Source organism: Silene latifolia, chromosome 1 (genome assembly GCF_048544455.1).
Source record: "Silene latifolia isolate original U9 population chromosome 1, ASM4854445v1, whole genome shotgun sequence".
In the NCBI taxonomy this organism is placed as follows: domain Eukaryota; kingdom Viridiplantae; phylum Streptophyta; class Magnoliopsida; order Caryophyllales; family Caryophyllaceae; genus Silene; species Silene latifolia.
In genome coordinates this window covers 192,651,142-192,671,230 of record NC_133526.1, presented here as the reverse complement: position 1 = coordinate 192,671,230, position 20,089 = coordinate 192,651,142, and the positions used below count along the sequence as shown (strand labels likewise).

General features: G+C 37.1%; 1 protein-coding gene across 1 annotated transcript; it reads left to right on the top strand.

The window, feature by feature from the left end:
* Positions 1 to 14,471: 14,471 nt before the first annotated feature.
* LOC141614498 (peroxidase 57-like) lies at positions 14,472 to 16,498 on the top strand. Its single transcript, XM_074433245.1, has 4 exons — positions 14,472 to 14,774; positions 14,890 to 15,069; positions 15,163 to 15,328; positions 15,902 to 16,498. The coding sequence occupies exons 1-4, from the start codon at positions 14,556 to 14,558 to the stop codon at positions 16,312 to 16,314; spliced, it is 978 nt and encodes a 325-aa protein (XP_074289346.1). The 5' UTR covers positions 14,472 to 14,555; the 3' UTR covers positions 16,315 to 16,498.
* Positions 16,499 to 20,089: the final 3,591 nt, after the last annotated feature.

The window sequence follows — 20,089 nt, the reverse complement described above, 5'->3', positions numbered from 1 at the left end:
TTTGGAGGAAGGCACGACGGGCCGGCCCAGCACGGCCCATTGCCTACTCTAGTTTGATCAGCCCTACAAATGGTTACTTCTCCCGTCTTAGAAATTACTTTCCAAAAATACGGAAATTATACAATTTATGACATAATTAATTGTCAAAATTGAATCTTCGAAATGGTGAAATATACGCTTTTTTAGGGTTAAACTAGAGACCTATAACTATAGGCGGCAAATTGATCAATTGGGTTGGGTCATTTTGAGTCTGCCACATATTTTGTTTCAGGTTGGGTAAAGTCGCGGGCCATATGGGTTGGCTAACTTTGGGCCACATGGATCGGCTTAATTTCAGCTCTCATTTAGCTTAGCTTACTTCACTTCTATTCATCTCAACTAATTTCGATTCAGTTCAGCTTCACTTAGCTAACTTTAATTTCAGTTTTGTTCATCTTTATTCAGCCTAAAAACTAGATTTACCCTAATAGAATAGGGCCTTAATACTCTCTTCTCTACGTATTTTGTGCAATATTCTTGTATACAAGTATATATACTAGTGGCATGCATCTCTTACAAATCGAAACAATGTATGCGCCTTGAAAATTGAATAGCGAGGATTTGGTCTAGAGATAGAGACATACGAACAATACGTATAGTGAAATCAATTTGATAATGTTTTTATGTCTTATCACAAATCTTACCAAATTATAATAACTTAATGGTTAGTTTTAGACTTTTAGCAAATCTAGGTACGTACTCATAGTGTTATTCGGTTGGGTTAAATGAGTCAAAATGATATTACAAGTTAAGAACTTAAACGGATAATGATTCGAAGCTGGGATATATTATCAGAAAATTAAGACCTCTTTGATTTTAGCTAGTGTAAACATCTTCATTTGTACTTGTTATATAGCATTGTCATTACTTATATTTCCCTTGGCGGATCCATATGCTAGTATGCTACGACACGACACCGAGTCGGGGAATAATATGTCCATTTTTTTTCCTAAAAGAATTGAATTAATTAATTTTCCAAATAAGGTACATTAGTCAACAAGCAACCACTTTTATCCAATAATTAACCACATAATTTAAATTACTATTTACACGATCATTTGTCACCTAATCGTTTAATTGATGAAATGATGGCTCTGAAAAGTCAAGACTAATAAGCGAAACAAAACATTATGCATGGCCCCGTGTTTTTGTTTTGTCTATGGTTTATTAATTTTAGCATCTTCCTTGAGTATATCCTACATTCCTACTACACAAAATCTCATTTGTGATGGCACGTATCCGTCACTTTGGAGTGACGGATACCATTTTCCCTCACAAATGGCCCAAATAGAGGAGAGAGGGAAGCACATGGGGGTGCTCCCACCTTGCCCCCCCTATTCGTTTTGTGAGTGGCATTATCCGTTATTAGCATATACTCCCTCCCAGTCAAAATAAACTTCCCTATTTCCTTTTTCGTCTATTCACAATAACCTCCCTATTTCCTTTTTTGGTAAGTGTTTGTGTGGTCCAAATTTAATTGTATGGTGGGGTAGTGTATTTGTGTGGTTGAAATTTAATTATATGGTGGGGTAGTGTGTTTCCTTAATATTTGTGCCAAAATGAAATGGGAGGTTTATTGTGAATGGGAGGGAGTATATTTTGTATATATTAGCATATCTTAGCATAGCCTTTTAGTTAAGTAAATATTGTGTTCTCATTGTAATTAGGTAGGCTTCCCTAATTTGTAGCTAACAATATCTTATGTACTTGACTATATAATGGAAATAAACTAACAACCCTAATTAAGGGATTGAACACTTTCATGGTATCAGGTTTACATCTCCGATCCGCCTGTTAGTCGTTCTCTGTGCCTCCGGCATTCGATCGCTCATCCTCTTTCTCCTCTTCCTAGCCTCACGCTACAATGGTTGACGGAGACCAATCGACCCCACAGAAGCCCGCGCTTCACCCCGTCTACACCGTGACCAACATACAAAATAAGGTCCGCGTGCTCGACGGCGTTAAGGTCTCCTATGCATCGTGGGTTAATCTCTTTACCCTCCATGCTAGGGGATATAAAGTCCTTCATCACATTGATGATACACCCGCTCCGCCAAAGACCGATCCGCAATATGCTGCGTGGTATGAAATTGATGCTCACGTTCTACAGTGGATCTATGGTACTTTGTCCGATGAGTTGTTGCCCCGAGTTCTTGAACCCGACTCCACCGCGCAAGAAGCCTGGAACCGCGTCAAGAATATCTTCCTCAACAACAAGGGTGCTAGAGCCGCCAGTCTCGAGGGCGAATTTCACGCTCTAAAACTTGGTAAGTTTCCGTCTTTTGATGCTTATTGTCAACGTCTTCGTGAGTTGTCTGGTCAATTAAAAGACGTTGGTGCTGCTGTTACGGATCAGCGTCTGGTTCTTCAATTAGTACGCGGTTTACCACGCGAATATGATACGGTAGCCGCATACATCAATCAAACCATGCCCAGTTTCGAAACTGCTAGGAGCATGATTGAATTAGAAAACCACCGCCAATCCAGTCGTGAAGAAGCCACGGCTTTTGTCGCACCACCTGCTCCGCCGTCTGATGATACCCTTGGTTCTGGTTCGAATTCATCTCGCAGTGGCAAACGGAGCCATAATAACCGCCGCGGGAATAACAAGGGTAATGGCGGTGGCAGTCGTTCTCCGTCGAAGCCTACCCCTGCTGCCACCGTGGTTTCACCATGGGGCCCCATACCCGGTTGGCCTGGTCCATGGACACCCCCTCCCTGCCCATACCCGACATACCCAGGGTGGTCCAGTCCGTGGACTCAATGGCCGAATAGCACGGCCTCTGCTCAATCCGGGTCTCGTTCTGCTCGTGGACCTCGTCAGCCTGCTGCCTTCGGCCAGGCTAATGTTGCTACTGACGATGGCGTACCACAGCAGCCTACTGATTTAGCGCAGGTGTTCGCGGCTCTTCAGCTTCAGTCGCAGGCTTTCAGTCCATTTTATACGGACACCGGTGCATCGTCTCACTTAAGTGCTGATGCAGGTATGTTCCCTCGTCCTCTCAATTCTAGTACGATTAATTCTATTTACGTTGGTAATGGTGCACGCATTCCAGTTCATGGGTCCGGAAATACTACCTTAGCCTCGCCTAATAGGACTCTTCACCTTCACAATGTGCTTTATACACCACACATAATTAAAAACCTTATTTCCGTTCGACAATTTACCAAAGACAATAACGTTTCCGTCGAATTTGATCCTTGTGGTTTTTCTGTGAAGGATTTAGCGAATGGGAATCTGATTCTGAGGAGCAATAATGACGGTGACCTATACCCCGTGTCTCCCACAACTCCCACGAAGTCCTCCAAGCCGACCCCGCACCTTCTTGCTCTTTCTACCGACGTCTGACATTCCCGTCTTGGTCATCCGGGTGCCAATATTTTGAAATTTCTTAAGTCCAAGTCAAACATTGATTGTAATAGCAATAACAATAATTTATCGTCTTTATGTCATTCATGTCAAATTAGTAAACATCGACGTTTGCCCTTTAATGATTCAAATTCTACTACTCTTGCGCCTTTTGATATTATACATAGTGACTTATGGACCTCCCCGATTACAAGCAAAGCCGGTTATAAATATTATTTAATCTTGCTTGATAATTATACTCAATTTGTGTGGGTGTACCCATTAAAATTCAAATCCGACACCTTCACTAAATTCACCAATTTTCGCACCTATGTCCAAACTCAGTTTAATCGCCCTATCAAAGCTTTTCAATGTGACTTAGGACGCGAATTTGACAATAATGAATTCCGCAATTTCGCTAATGCCAATGGTTTAGTCTTTCGGTTTTCATGTCCCCAAACATCCTCCCAAAATGGTAAGGCCGGACGTATGCTTAGACGAATTAATGAAATTGTCCTTGCCTTACTTCATCACTCCTCTTCCCCACCCGAATTTTGGGTTGATGCACTTCACACTGCCGTCCATTTGCACAACATTCTCCCCACTAAAATCCTTCAGTTTCGCTCTCCCACTTCCACACTCTTCCACAAAAATCCCTCCTACTCTCATCTCCGTGTTTTTGGATGTGCATGTTATCCCAATTTATCCTCCAAAAGACCCCATAAGCTAGCTTCCCGCTCAACCAAGTGTGTCTTTCTCGGTTATCCTCAAGAGTTCTGTGGCTACAAATGCTACGACTTAGCTACCGGTAAACTTATCATTTCACGTCATGTTACTTTTGATGAATCAGTTTTCCCGTTCGCTATGTCTTCCTCGCATGCCCATAACCCCTATTCCTTCCTCGACTCTTCACTCCCACCCGCCATAACCCATGACCTCTGTCAACCCTCACCTCCGCCCCTCCCACCATCTCAACCACCTTCCCCTCGTACCCCTGCCTCCCCTCCTACCCCACCTGACACGCCACCCTCGTCCCCACAACTGACCCCTCCTGTTCCCACTCCCACCCCTCCCCCTCCTCCCCCTCCACCACCGCCACCTCCCCGTGCCCATACCATGGCAACCCGTGCTATGCACGGTATCTTCAAACCCCTCATTCCCCCTAACATGCTAGCCTCCTCCCAACCTTCCATATACCCTATTCCCAAATCCCCTAAGCTAGCCCTTCAGGACCCGAATTGGCATGCGGCCATGACTGACGAATATCGTGCTTTAATTGATAATAAGACATGGGAACTAGTACCACGTCCTTTAAATGCTCCTATTATTCGGTGCCTTTGGTTGTTTCGTCATAAATACAGGTCTGATGGTACATTACAGCGGTACAAGGCCCGTCTTGTTGTTAATGGCAAAACTCAGCAGGTTGGTGTGGATTGCGATGAAACTTTTAGCTCGGTTGTTAAACCCACCACCATACGGACCGTTCTTAGCCTTGCTACCTCACGTTCCTGGCCCGTTCATCAGCTTGATGTGAAAAACGCGTTCTTACATGGAGATCTTGTTGAAACTGTTTTTATGCATCAGCCGCCAGGTTTTGTCAACCCCTCTTCTCCTCATCATGTTTGTCGTCTCCGTAAGTCTCTCTATGGTTTAAAGCAAGCTCCGCGAGCTTGGTATCATCGGTTTGCGACATTCATTCAGTCTAAGGGGTTTATCAGTAGTGTCTGTGATCAGTCTTTGTTCATTTATCGGGATGGTACACATATGGCTTATCTCCTTTTATATGTAGACGATATTGTTCTCACTGCTTCGAGTGATGTGCTTCTTCAACAGATTATATCCGCCTTATCGTCTGAATTCGCCATGTCTGACTTGGGTAAGCTCAATCACTTCCTAGGGATTAAGGTTCATCGTGATAACTCGGGCTTGTTTTTATCTCAGTCTCAGTATGCTCGTGACATTTTAAAACGCGCCAATATGGATGCGTGTAATCCCGCTACCACACCCGTCGAGGCTGGTTCGAAGCTCTCCTCTACGGCCGGCCCACTCATGACTGATCCTAGTTTGTATCGGAGCCTTGCCGGTGCTCTCCAATATCTCACCATCACTCGGCCCGATATTACTTACGCTGTTCAACAGGTATGTTTGTTTATGCATGCCCCGCGTGAGCCCCACTACCAGTTCCTCAAACGCATTTTACGCTATGTCAAAGGAACTATTGATCACGGGCTTACAATTTCGATGTCCCCCGCTCCTCATTCTATTACTGCATATTCTGATGCCGATTGGGGGGGGGGGGTGTCCCGACTCACGCCGTTCAACTTCTGGCTATTGTGTTTTTCTGGGTAATAATTTGGTATCTTGGTCCTCGAAACGCCAACCTACCATTTCCAAATCTAGCGCAGAAGCTGAATACCGGGGTGTCGCAAATGCGGTTGCCGAAACTAGCTGGTTGCGAAACCTTCTTTTTGAGCTGCACGTTCCCATTACTCGCGCCAGCCTCATTTATTGTGACAATGTGTCCGCGGTTTATTTATCTGGTAACCCTGTTCAACATCAGCGAACTAAGCACATCGAGATTGATATACATTTTGTTCGCGAGAAAGTCCGTCTTGGTCTTGTCCGCGTTTTACATGTTCCCGCTGAGTACCAATATGCGGACATCTTCACTAAGGGGCTTCCTAAGTACCTGTTTACTCGTTTCCGCTCCAGTCTTAACGTTCGCTCTACTCCCGTTCCGACTGCGGGGGTGTATTAGCATATATATTTTGTATATATTAACATATCTTAGCATAGCCTTTTAGTTAAGTAAATATTGTGTTCTCATTGTAATTAGGTAGGCTTCCCTAATTTGTAGCTAACAATATCTTATGTACTTGACTATATAATGGAAATAAACTAACAACCCTAATTAAGGGATTGAACACTTTCATCCGTCACTTGCTCCGACCCGTCTTCAGCAAGACTTATTGATCCTACTATCGTTGTATCAAACCATGACTTGGATCATTTCACATCAATGACTATGGAAGCAAGGGCTTGTGAGTGTGCTGATGACAGGAGCCCACACTGAAGACCTGCATTCGTCCTGACTTAGAAGCTACTTTGTGCAGTTAACATTGTAGATTGACAGCTGGCACAGTTGACCATTGTAACTAACTATTGACCTAGTTTGTTAGAGAAGTAGTTAGAGTTAGTTTGTATATAAATCAATCCTTGTAACAGAATTCATTAAGTTAATGCATTTTACAAATTCTATTTACCTCTCTCTCTACTTTCTTCCTCTCTCTAAACCGTTACAGATATTTTGTTTCACCAAGCTTTAAGCTCATCATCAATGGCTTCTTTAAGCTCCATTAATGGAGGTTTCTTGGCTCATATTGCTCAATTTCACATGGTATCAGAGCAGGAATAGCCTGTCTCTGCATATTTTTTGTTTTTCTTTTCCAATTTTTCATTTCATCTTCTTTTTTTGCGCTTTTAGTGCGTTTTTCTTCGATTTACGCTTCCGCTTTCTCTAAAGCACATCAATTACTTCATCAATTCTTCGATTTCTTTACTCAAATTCTTCAAAATTCAAAAATGTCATCTGCTACAGTTGCTACTGATGCTTCATACAGTAATCCTTACGACGATCCTACTTTCTTAGCGAATTCTGATTCGCCTGCAATGGAGCTTGGAAATACAAAGTTTTCTGGTAAAAACTTCATGTCTTGGAGTAGGTGTGTGATCATGGCGTTAGGGACCAAGAATAAGCAAGGATTCTTGACTGGAGCTATTGTCATGCCTGCTTTGACTTCACCAAAGCATTCTCAGTGGATACGCAGTGATTATATGGTGCGTTGCTGGTTGTTGAATTCAATTGATCCTGATCTCAAGGAGAATTTTATTACCTGCAAATCTGCTAAAGCTCTCTGGATAGATCTATGTGAAAGGTATGGCCAATCAAATGCGCCTTTATTGTTTCAATTGAAGAAGAAATTAAGGAATATTTCTCAAGGAAATGATACTGTTGTTGAATATTTCACAAAATTAAAGCGTAATTGGGATGATATTGATGAATTAGAGGTTATACCTGAGTGTGAGTGCGGTGCTGTGGATAAATGTACATGTAATTTGTACAGAAAAATGCTTGATATGTCTTTAAGGGAAAAGGTTCTTAATTTTCTCATGGGATTGAGTGATGTGTATGAGCATCCTAGGTCAAATATATTAGCCATGGATCCTCTACCTCCTCTTAATAAAGTCTATTCTATAATTCAACAAATCGAGAGTCAGAAGATGATCTCTAGCATAGTCAGTCCTTCACAAGATGTCAGCGCAATGAATGTCTCTAAGCAAGGCACTGGTAAAGGTCCCTGGAACGTGTGGAAGAGGGAGGATAAGAAGGAAGAAAAGAAGTCCAAAGTTGATGATAGGTGGTGTTATCACTGCAACAAGAAAGGACATCTTCCTGAAGCATGTTTTATCAAATTTCCTGAGCTAAAGGCAAAGTTTCTGGCTAGGTTTTCTGGTAATGCTGCTGCTAGTACTTCTCTAAATGGACAGCAGAATCAGGATTTCCAGTATACTACTTCTACATCACAGTATGTCCCACAGTATGTTCCACAGTTTCATCAGGGAGCATCCTCTCAATATCACAGTCAACCAAGTTTTGCTGCTGCTACACAACAACAGCAAGCTTTTCAGCAAAGTTTTGCATCACAGCCTGGTTCTCAGCAGGCATCACCAGTACAATTTGATCCTGTTCTGTTGACTGCTTTATACAATCAGATGATGCAAGTCCAGCAGGCTAAGAATGATTCACCTGTGGATTTTTCTGATGCTTCTGTGAACTTTGCAGGTATCACTCTTGCTCATCCTAAGGCTTGTGATACTTGTCAAAATGCTTGGATAATTGACTCAGGTGCAACAGATCATATGACTGGTCATAAACACTACTTTGATAAGTTACAACTTTTAAACAAACCAATCTTAATAGGTCTACCTGATGGTTCCTCTCAATTAGTTACTCAAGGAGGTCATATCACTCTTGAATCTGGAATCAAATTGTTTGACACTCTATATGTTCCTGCTTTTAAGCATAATCTACTATCTGTTTGCAAGCTATTGTCCACTACTAGTTTGCTGATTCATTTTTCTGTGGACAAATGTCTGATTCAGGACCATGCTTCTAGCATTCCTGTGGGTGTTGGTTTTCAAGAAAGAGGCTTATACAAGCTCAAGCATAGAGTTGGCAAGTTTTCAGCTGTTAGTAATGCTGTACTGAATAATTCTAGCTGTTTTTGTTCTAAATCTAACAGTTGTAATAAGTATAATAATGTGCATCTGTTGCATGCCAGACTAGGGCACACTTCATTGTCTAAAATGCAGCATATTGCTGGTATCCCTTGTAAAGACATGAAGCATTATGATTGTGAAACTTGTTTGCAAGCTAAAATACACAGATTGCTTTTTGCCAGAAGTAATAATAGAGCAGCTTGTAAGTTTGATCTTATACATGTTGATCTTTGGGGTCCCTATAAGATTGCTTCAATTACTGGAGCTCACTATTTCTTTACCATTGTAGATGATCATACTAGGGTCACTTGGACCTTCTTACTTAAGTATAAAACTCAGGTTGTTTCTATTTTAGAGAATTTCTTTGCTCAAGTAGAAAATTTTTATAACTGTACTGTCAAGATGCTTAGAAGTGACAATGAGACTGAGGTTATTCAAGATACTTGTTTAGGTCTCCTGGCAAGTAAGGGTATAATACACCAAAAGAGTGTGCCAGGGGTACCCCAACAAAATGGTAGGGTAGAAAGAAAGCATCGGCATTTGGTTGAGACTGCTAGAGCCATGATGCTCTTTGCTAAGTTGCCAAAGAGGTTGTGGGGTGAGAGTATCTTAGCTGCTACCTACCTTATCAATAAGCTTCCATCATCTGTCCTGGATTGGAAGACTCCTTATGAGGTTTTAATGGGCAAATTTCCCACTTATGAGGAGCTTAGGATTTTTGGGTGCTTATGCTATGCTCCCACAAATTCTTTAGCCAAGGATAAGTTTGCCTCCAAAGGGAGAAGATGCATGTTTATTGGATATCCTTTTGGACAGAAGGCTTACAAGTTGTTTGATCTTGACAATCACAAGATTTTTGTAAGTAGAGATGTTATTTTCTTGGAAAATAAGTTTCCTTACCATGATCAGTTGGATAGTTATGGCACTGATCCCTATAAGTTCCCTGAGCATTCTGATATTGATAATGAACCAAATTTTTCTCCTCCTTCTTTTGAAAATGTACAAAGAAATAATACTACTTCTTCATTTACACATTCAGAAATTCCAAATAATGCTACAATATCCAATAATATCACTAATACTATTCGTGTCTCTAATACTAATACTAGTATACCAACTGTGTCAAGACAGTCTGTCAGACATAAAACAATTTCTTCTAGACTGACAGGGTTTGTAGTTCTTAATAATATTCAGAATATGCTGCATAAGGAATCTACAACTGGTTCTTCTGCTCTTACAGCATCTTTAAATGTTGTTACTCAGACGTTTGAACCCTCTTCTTACAGTCAAGCCAAAAGTGACCCTAATTGGGTCTCTGCTATGACCAAAGAGTTGCAAGCCTTGGAATCCAATGGCACGTGGGATCTTGTACCCCTTCCTGCTGGTTTTAAGGCCATAGGATCAAAATGGGTGTATAAAGTGAAGTTTAGACCTGATGGCAGTGTTGAAAGGCACAAAGCCAGACTTGTGGCTAAGGGTTATAGTCAAGTGGAAGGGAAGGATTATAAGCACACTTTTTCCCCTGTTGCTAAGTTTGTGACTGTTAGAATATTCTTGGCAGTGGCAGCAGCTAGACAGTGGTCTATTCATCAGTTAGACATTAATAATGCCTTCCTCCATGGCTTCCTTGATGAAGAGGTATACATGCTTCCACCAGAAGGGTACACTAAAGCTTCCTCAGGGCAAGTGTGCAAATTAAAGAGATCCCTATATGGTCTCAAACAGGCTTCCAGGCAGTGGAATATTGAACTCACCAGACTTCTTTTATCACTTAGCTTTGTCCAATCCAAAAGTGATTATTCTTTGTTTATCAGGAAAGAGAATGATCTTGTTACCATTGTGCTTGTTTATGTTGATGATCTTCTCATTACTGGAAATCACACAACATTCATACCCACTCTCAAAAGAGCTTTGGACAAAGCATTCACTATTAAAGACCTTGGGCTCATCAGATATTTCCTAGGGTTAGAGGTTTTGCAGTCTCCTGAAGGGATTCTCTTGAACCAGAGGAAGTATGTACTGGACATACTGAAGGATACAGGCATGCAGGATGCCAAATCTGCTGATTTTCCTCTTCCTAGAGGACTGCATCTTTCTACTGATGATGGTCTGCCACTTTCAGATCCAGAATCTTACAGACGGTTGGTAGGCAGATTGTTGTACTTAAATTTGACTAGGCCTGATCTGTCCTATGCCATTCAACATCTTAGCCAATTTTTAAGTGTTCCCAGGGAACCACATTTCCAGGCTGCACTCCATGTGGTAAGGTATCTCAAGGGCACTGTGGATGCAACACTTTTTTACCCTGCTAATAATGCTCTGAACTTGAAGGCATATTGTGATGCAGATTGGGGTTCTTGCACTTTCAGTTGCAGATCCTTAACTGGTCACTGTGTGTTTCTTGGAGAATCTCTCATATCTTGGAAAACAAAAAAGCAAAAAACCATTTCAAAAAGCTCTGCAGAATCAGAGTATAGGGCTATGTCGTATACAGCTTCTGAGATTGTGTGGGTACAAGCCTTGCTGCAGGATTTTGGGGTCACAGTAACTTTACCTATTCAGTTGAACTGTGACAATAAGGCAGCTCAACACATTGCTGCCAACCCTGTCTTCCATGAGGGCACCAAACACATCAATATAGACTGTCATTACATTCGTGAAAGGATTCAAGAAGGCCTGATTTGTACCAATCATGTGAAATCAAGCTTACAGTTGGCAGATCTCATGACCAAACCCCTAGGAGCTCAACAACATCACTTCTTAGCTTCCAAGTTAGGATTGCAATTCACATCTGTTCATGAGCATCCAACTTGAAGGGGGGCTATGGAAGCAAGGGCTTGTGAGTGTGCTGATGACAGGAGCCCACACTGAAGACCTGCATTCGTCCTGACTTAGAAGCTACTTTGTACAGTTAACATTGTAGATTGACAGCTGGCACAGTTGACCATTGTAACTAACTATTGACCTAGTTTGTTAGAGAAGTAGTTAGAGTTAGTTTGTATATAAATCAATCCTTGTAACAGAATTCATTAAGTTAATGCATTTTACAAATTCTATTTACCTCTCTCTCTACTTTCTTCCTCTCTCTAAACCGTTACAGATATTTTGTTTCACCAAGCTTTAAGCTCATCATCAATGGCTTCCTTAAGCTCCATTAATGGAGGTTTCTTAGCTCATATTGCTCAATTTCACAATGACAATATATCTTTCAAAGAACAAATGAGAAAAAACTCGATTTTGAAATAATTAACTTTACAATTTTTAATATGTACTTTTAGAACACATACAATTTTCAAGTAGATACGGAGTACAAATTAAGCAGTTCTAATATATATGCAGTGGCGAAGTTAGCATAGGGCTAGTATAGGGATGCTCAGTGCTCACCCGTGATAAACTATAATTTTTTTTTTACTTTTTTTAAATTTTCTTTGTGTTTTTATCCAATTGTCCCCTCTAAATTTTTTTTTTTTTTACTCCATCACTATTTATATGAAATATTTCATTAAGTCTAATTCGTCCCTGGTAAGTTTTTTTTTTTCTTTTTTGAATTCGTTCACCAAAGAAAATAAAAAGTGATGACAAGTTGCGAAAATGGTAGACAGGATAACATGTAAAACACATGTAATTGGATATAGAGCTAGCCGCCCTCCCTGTTTATCAACATTATTATCATGTAAAGGTTAACAGGAGATTAAGAACGTTTTACTACTCCCTCCGTTCCAGTCATATGTTTACACTTCCTTTATTTCCCCCTCACAAAATAAAGGAAATGTAAACATCTCACTGGAACGGAGGGAGTAGAACATTACAAATTTACGTTAACTATTTTAATTACCGTGGCTATAATTGAGAGGTTTATCCAATTTTCCGGATAATGCACACCATCTAAAATAAGTACTCATAGATGATATCATTAACTTATACGGAGTACTTCGTATATGTAAGTGACATGTTCGAGATAATGATAAAGCAAGTCTTAATTTCGGAACTATAGATAGATGTATTCATATTCACTATTACAGACTTGCCGTAATACTTTATCCGTCCCAATGACTTATTTACCTAATTCATTTTCGGTTGTCTTATACTCCCTCCTATTCTACATAACCGTCCCATTGTGAAAATAGCACAAGAATTAAGAAAGTGAGTTTAGACCACACAAAAGAGACAATGGGACAGTTATGTGAATAGACGGAAATGGAATTGAATTTGGACCACACAACACTTACCAAAAATAGACAATGGGACAGTTACCCGACTAGACGGAAATGGACAATGGGACGATTATCTGGAATAAGAGGGAGTAGTATATTCTTTTAACTTTCTATATTATGACTTTTTTTATGGGTAATTTAATTTGATCATACATGATACACCTTCATTATGGTAATATGGTTCACTTCTCCACTAACAACTATCATAAATGGTCCCCTATCTTTTTCGTTGACTTTGTGTCAAAAATAAAGGTAAATAAAGGATCGAGTCGAGACGGAGGGAGTTGTTAACAAAACGTGAGTTAATTGTTGATCAATAGGTTGAAATGTTGAAAGTAAATGATGGGAGTTCTTAAAAATATCGACGGAGTCAAATAAAGAGAATAAAATGAATGAAACGTGCTCACTTGGCATGGTGGCTAATATGCGGAGTAATGACTATAGTTAGTCAGACGCCAGTAATAAAGAACAAAGTAGCTAGTACAGTACATTTTTTGTACGTTGCCCTATCCATATCCTTAATTAGGTGGACTATGGAGTATTATCATTATTGTATTATTGAATTAACTAGGTTAGTTTGGATTCCGCGTAATAAATGCATGTTATTTATAGAGTTTTTATTTTTGTATTACTTAATTATGCTAAATTAACATGTTATTAATTTTTCATATTTCACGTCATTATATTTTGATATGAGAAAAAAAAACTAAACTGTAAAATTATTCAAAAAAACTGAGTAAAATTAAACCGTAAAAGAATAGTGGTATCTCATTCAATACATTGTTGACCTAAATACGTACACAATTGCCTACCAAAACCATCATATTCTCATACTTTCGTTAATATGTCTTATCAGTCAAAAGTATTCCTTGCACGTATATGATGAAGACTAAATAATGGAGATTATCACTTAAATTTAATTAAATGCTACTCACAACAATCACATTTTCTTAAACTGATACTCCGTAGAATAAAACCATTGTATAGTGTTAGTCATCGGTTATTTATTTTATTAATAAATGATGTTTTTATACGTATAATAACATTCATGGAATTATTAAATTCTATTAATTTTAATATTAGTTATTTTTTATTAAAAAAAATTATGAGATATAAATCTAAAATCTATAACTAAAACACTAAAAATTAAAAGACCTATATTTACCGCGCATTTGGGCGGGATCTACACTAGTAGATTATACAATGTAATAAAAACATTACAAATTCTTATTTAAGACGGGTATATCCCTCTTTAACTTAAGACGGATCAGCTAATATAAATAAGAGAAAAAAATAAATTTATCTTATATAGTTATATGTACAAATCAAAACCTAGTAAGTGCCTATTTAACCTTATCTTTATCTCTACAACAATATAATTAATTACGAGTATTTAATTATGAGTAGTTAATGTCGATTCATAATAACTCAACTACGTATGTAGGAAAAGTCGTAGTAGTTAGCCAATCAACGTAAACTAACCTTTTTGAATAGTCATGCACATGCATCTCTAGTAACATCCTCGAGCTTTCACTTGTTTTGTTTGTTTGTTTTATGCTCTATAAATAACAAATCATTGCTAATCAATTTTCACTAAACCTTAAAACATCATATAATTTAGTTTTACATCATTTTGGAAAAAATATTTACTATTAATTTTTATCTATTTGAAAATGAGAGCATCTTCATTTTTAACTATAGTCCTTGGGCTTGTTCTAGTGACCCTAGCTGGTCAGTGTTATGGACAGCTAAAAGTCGGATTTTACCATGGTAAATGTGGTGAAAAAGATGTCGAAAATGTTATTTACGAAGTTGTTAAACAGAAAATTTCAAGTGATCCTGATACCGTCTCTGATCTTGTGCGCTTATCGTTTCATGACTGCTTTGTTAGGGTAAGTTTATTATAAACTTATACTCCGTATTTGTCTATTTGATTGTATACGACAATAATAGACGTAATCAGGTTAATCAATTTATACACTGATTACATTATCGACATAAATTCAGGGATGTGATGGATCAATTTTACTAACCGGAAAAGATGTAGAGCAAACTGCGCCGATAAATGTACGTCTTGGTGGTATTAAGGCCGTTAATGACCTCAAAGCGGCCGTAGAGAAAGCATGTCCCGGAGTTGTGTCTTGTGCTGATACTCTTGTTATAGGTGCTAGGGCGGCAATTGCTTTGGTAAGTAATTAACTTCTTAAAAACACGATAATAAATGAGTGTTTAACCTATCAACTGGTCGTTTTAAGATCATTGTTTTGCAAATGTTCATAGGCCGGTGGGAAATGGTTCGACGTAGAAACAGGAAGAAGAGACGGACGAGTGTCGCTAAGAAGCGAAGCACAAGCAAACATTCCTCCTCCAACCATGCCGATACCGACCGCCATTAAATTGTTTGCTAGCAAGGGCCTTAATAAGAATGACTTTGTTATTCTTCTAGGTACTCTTTCTTTTCTTTAGCTCAAGTTCAAAACATAATTTTTTTTTTAAAAAAAAAATTAAGATGTGTAAAACTACTCCGCATTTAATTAGGAAAATGAGATAGCGTTACTCAGTGATATAGATTTTTCTTACCGTACCATCATCCCCTTATACTAAAAAGTAAGAGATCTCCCAAATTTTTTCACTTAAATGAATTTGGCTATAATTGGGCTTTCATTATATCATATTTGTAATTGGACTTTTATTATATCATATCTTAATTAAGCTTTCATTATATTATATTTACAACTGGATTATACTAAACTTTTCCTTTTCCACCAATTAATGCAAAATATTGATAATAATAAATTTTACGATTAAATTTTAAATTAAATTAAATATCAGTTGTATAATTGTTATTTTCTTTAACATTTCAATCTAAAAAACCGCGCATTCGCGCGGGATCTATACTAGTAGTAATTACATACAGAGTAATAATCAAGTCATTCCTTTTTTAGTTCAATGTTCTGCATATTTTTTTATTCCCAATGATTTTCCGTGTAACTAAATATATATGAATTGTATTTCGCAGGGGGTCACACAGTTGGAACAGCACATTGTCACTCATTCAAAGAACGATTATACAATTTCCGAAACACGAATAAACCCGACCCATCAATAAGCTCAAGTCTGCTACAACTATTACGTCAAACATGTCCATTGAACAGCAACGTAGACAATGAAACCTTCTTAGACCAAACACCAAACAGCCATTTCAAAATCGACAACGCCTACTACAAGCAAATATTGGCCCATAACGGGACCATGGAGATTGACCAAAACCTCGCGTCAAGCTCGTTGACACGAGGGATGGTTCAGGGGTTAGCCTACAGTCGAACACAGTTCTTGGACCAGTTTGGTCCGGCCATGGTTAAGATGGCTCGGATCGGAGTATTAACGGGTTATCAAGGAGAGATTAGGAAAACTTGTGGTTCGGTTAATTAATTAATTACTATGGTGTTACAATGATTAAAGTTATTGTGATATAAATATTTGTTCGTGTATTTGTTTTATTTCATTTTTATTTTATTTGTCATTTGAAACTGTTATGGCTCCTAAAAAGAGGATCCTTCTATGTATTGTTACCAAGAATTTGTGAACTAATAAAGTGAGCTGAATATTGGTTTATTCATACATATATCTCCGATTACAATAAGTCTCTCTATATATCTTAACACCGTCGGTATTCATTTGAAGATGAAAACGAATTAAATACTCCCTCCATACCAATCCAAAGGTAACATTGACTTTTTCACACTTGCCGAGACACGTTTTGCAACGTGAATATCTTTAGTTACACATTATTAAAAATTATAAAAAATTGATATTTTTGTAGCATTCATGACGATAAATCAAACAAGATCTCACATGACTATATTTTGTCTTATAGATTAAGAATAATATCGAAGATTCTCTACGATCATAAATAGTGCCATTTTGGTCAATGTTACCTTTGGATTGGTATGGAGGGAGTATGTTTCTACTTGCCTATATATGACAAATTTTTTGTTAGTCCACATAAATCCTCCTTTTATTTCGTCTACCATATTTTAAGCTTCTTTTTTAGTCCTTGAAGTCGTGAGCCCCTGTTCTACAAATATTAGGAACTTGCTCACCGACGAGCGTGTGTTTTGAAACCGCGACCTTCCAACAAAGAAGAAAGTGCAAGTCACTTTGTAAATTAAAAAATTTCTTCTACTAACGTGACTTGCAAAAAAATTAGTGGGACTTAAAATAAAACCTTACTCATTTGAGTTTATGACTTATCAACAAAATTCTATAACTATCCCTCCCAAAATATGTCACACTCTTTTTTTTCTCTATAAGATAAGAAAACTACATCTATCCTCTATGTTAGAACCAACATATTTCAATCTTTCGGATAAGCCTGGTAAATTAATAACTTAATATGTCACTTTTCTTGGTAGCATACCTGTATATATATAGGGTAGCCATGTTAACACGGGGGAATTCAACTGAGACGCGGGATTTGTATGCATGTGACAAACATACCCTTAATGAATTAGTGGCCCAAGGTCAAATTTGCGGACACCTGTTAGATGTGTGAGATTAGGCAAATTCTTGTCTACGAGGGATCAAATCTATGAAGTGACTAATTACTCTTTATTTTTTTTTTAAAACAATTACACTTATACGAACTAGGTGGGTTTGGTTATTTATGTGTTAGATTAGGCAAGTTCCCGTCTTCGAGGGATTAAATGTGACCATGTTATAATAAAATGTATTCCCTTCATCTCATTTTTATTGTGTTACTTTTCTTTTTGAGAAGAATTTAATAAATAAGATAAAATTATTACTCTACCCTTTAATTAAGAATAAGAGTGACATTACAGTTTTGATAGGGTGAATGATAGGTAAAAACTTTTTTATCAATATTTTCTGATAAAATTTTACCACCACCTTTTTTTGTTAAAAAGTGTTTTTTTTTTTTTTTAAAGTGACAACTTTAGTTAGAACATTTTATCATTAAGTGGTTAATTTCAATTAAAAAATGTTGACATTTTCTGGTTTTAAGATAAGACCGTCGTCTTAAGGGAGACCTACCCATTAATTTAATACGTCTCACAAGTCACAATCTGCTTTCATTTTCACTGTTATTTTATTCAGTTGTTGGAGCTGTCTTAAATTAAAATGGTCTTAAATAAAAACTTGTGATTTATTTATAATTAGGTTCGCTTATTTGGGATTATATTATCCACTCTAGATCGAGTCGGGGTTACATATGTAATCAGCTAGAAGTATAATATTGAATTAAAAAAATGACTATATTTTAGTTATTAACACTTGCAAAAATTGGTCGGGGTTGGTTTCCGAGTCAGGTTATAGGGGTCTCTAGTCGGACCAGGGTCAAAATACGATTCAAAAAAATGTATAGCATCTGTTGCACCATTTTTACGCGAAAAGCACTTTTTAAATTAATAATATTATATTCATATTTATCGAACGTATAATAAGGCATTTATAAAAAAATAAAAAACAATAATAATATTATTATTATTAATGAGATAAAAGTTTTAGATGTTTTGTTGTAAAAATGTTTTACAATGACTAATTTATTAACTTTAACAAATATTTATTTTGTTTGTTCCTAGAGTTAAGGTTTATTTTTCTTAATATAAACATGTATATCAATTATTTTTTTACATTTAATCAAATTAATTTTTTCAAAAAAAACAAAAAAAGATTAAATTTAGGAAGGAGGAGTTAAATTGGCAACTTGGCCAAATTAGAATCGTGTGTCAGTGTGTTACTTATTAACAAGTGTCCATTATCCTATGCGTTGTCCCATTAAGGGTATGTTTGTCACATGCATACAAATCCCGCGTCCCAGTTGAATTCCCCCGTGTTAACATGGCTACCCTATATATAATACTCCACACTTGGTACTATATATTAGCATATATATTTGTATATATTGTTTTAGCCTTTAGTTAGTTAAGTACTAGTTTGAATGCCCGTGCGTTGCAACGGGGTAATAAACTTATTTATAAATGCAAAAAAAAAAGTTATAAGGGTTTAATGTTTACATTTTATGTCTAATGATTGCTTTACATATTATTAAAATATCTCTTTCAAAAAAAATAAAAGATTAATATATACGTGGGTTAACTCTTATTTATAATCATATAATCACCCTACCTTATACTAATCTTTCGATGTGGGACAATTCTATTATTTATATGTAATATATTCACCAAACTTGAATTATTTTTCTGATGTGGGACAATTCTACTATTTATACATAATATATATTCATCAAACCTGCATTATTTTTCAATGTGGGACAAATAACATACTCAGAATTACACTATCTTTTTTCCACTAAGTTCGACATCCAACCAGATCCTGAATACCGAATACGGACAATTTCTATTCATTATATCTAATAGTTATATTTAAATTTAATAATATGATCAAGTACTCTCCATTAATATTTGTACGTTGTTTTTCTTCAAAAAAAAATTCATAATTGAGATACAGAAATTTTCCGTGGTACACCTTAATTTTGTCAGATTTTTCGTGTTACCCTTACTTTTAAGAATCTCCCTACGGTACCCTTGAGGTTCCAGTTTTTTGCCCATGGTACCCCCTAATGTAAAGGTTATTAAATGGACGTTAAGTTTGATGGTGTGATAATAAAATAACGATTAAAAAATAATTCCCCTTTTATTGTTTTATTGGTACGAATATCTCTCTCTTTTAAATGAAAATTTAATTAACTATATCATTATAATATTAGAAATTTCTCATGGTAACTTTGAACTTTGATAGATTACCCATGGTACCCCTAATTTTAAGTTTCTACAAATGGTACCCTTGTGTTCACCTTTTTCTTTCTCAGAATATCATTTGACAACTTCCATCATAAGCCCATTACTCTTATGACTTGGGACGCCTTTTTCTTTTGTTATCTATTACACAAACACTTCATTATCTAATTCCTAAATCCATATTTTATTTAATAAACTAACATTTAATACCTAAATAACAAAACACAAATAGCATGACATGTTCAATTACTCATCTAGTTACTCATATGAGTAATAACGTTATGAAAATAAAGTAAACACAAGGCTATTATATGTAGAAACTTAAAATTAGAGGTATTATGTGTAATCTACCAAAATTCGAGGGTATCATGAACTTTTTTTGTTATAATACTGACCATTTTATCGCTCTTTCTCCCACCTAAAAAAAA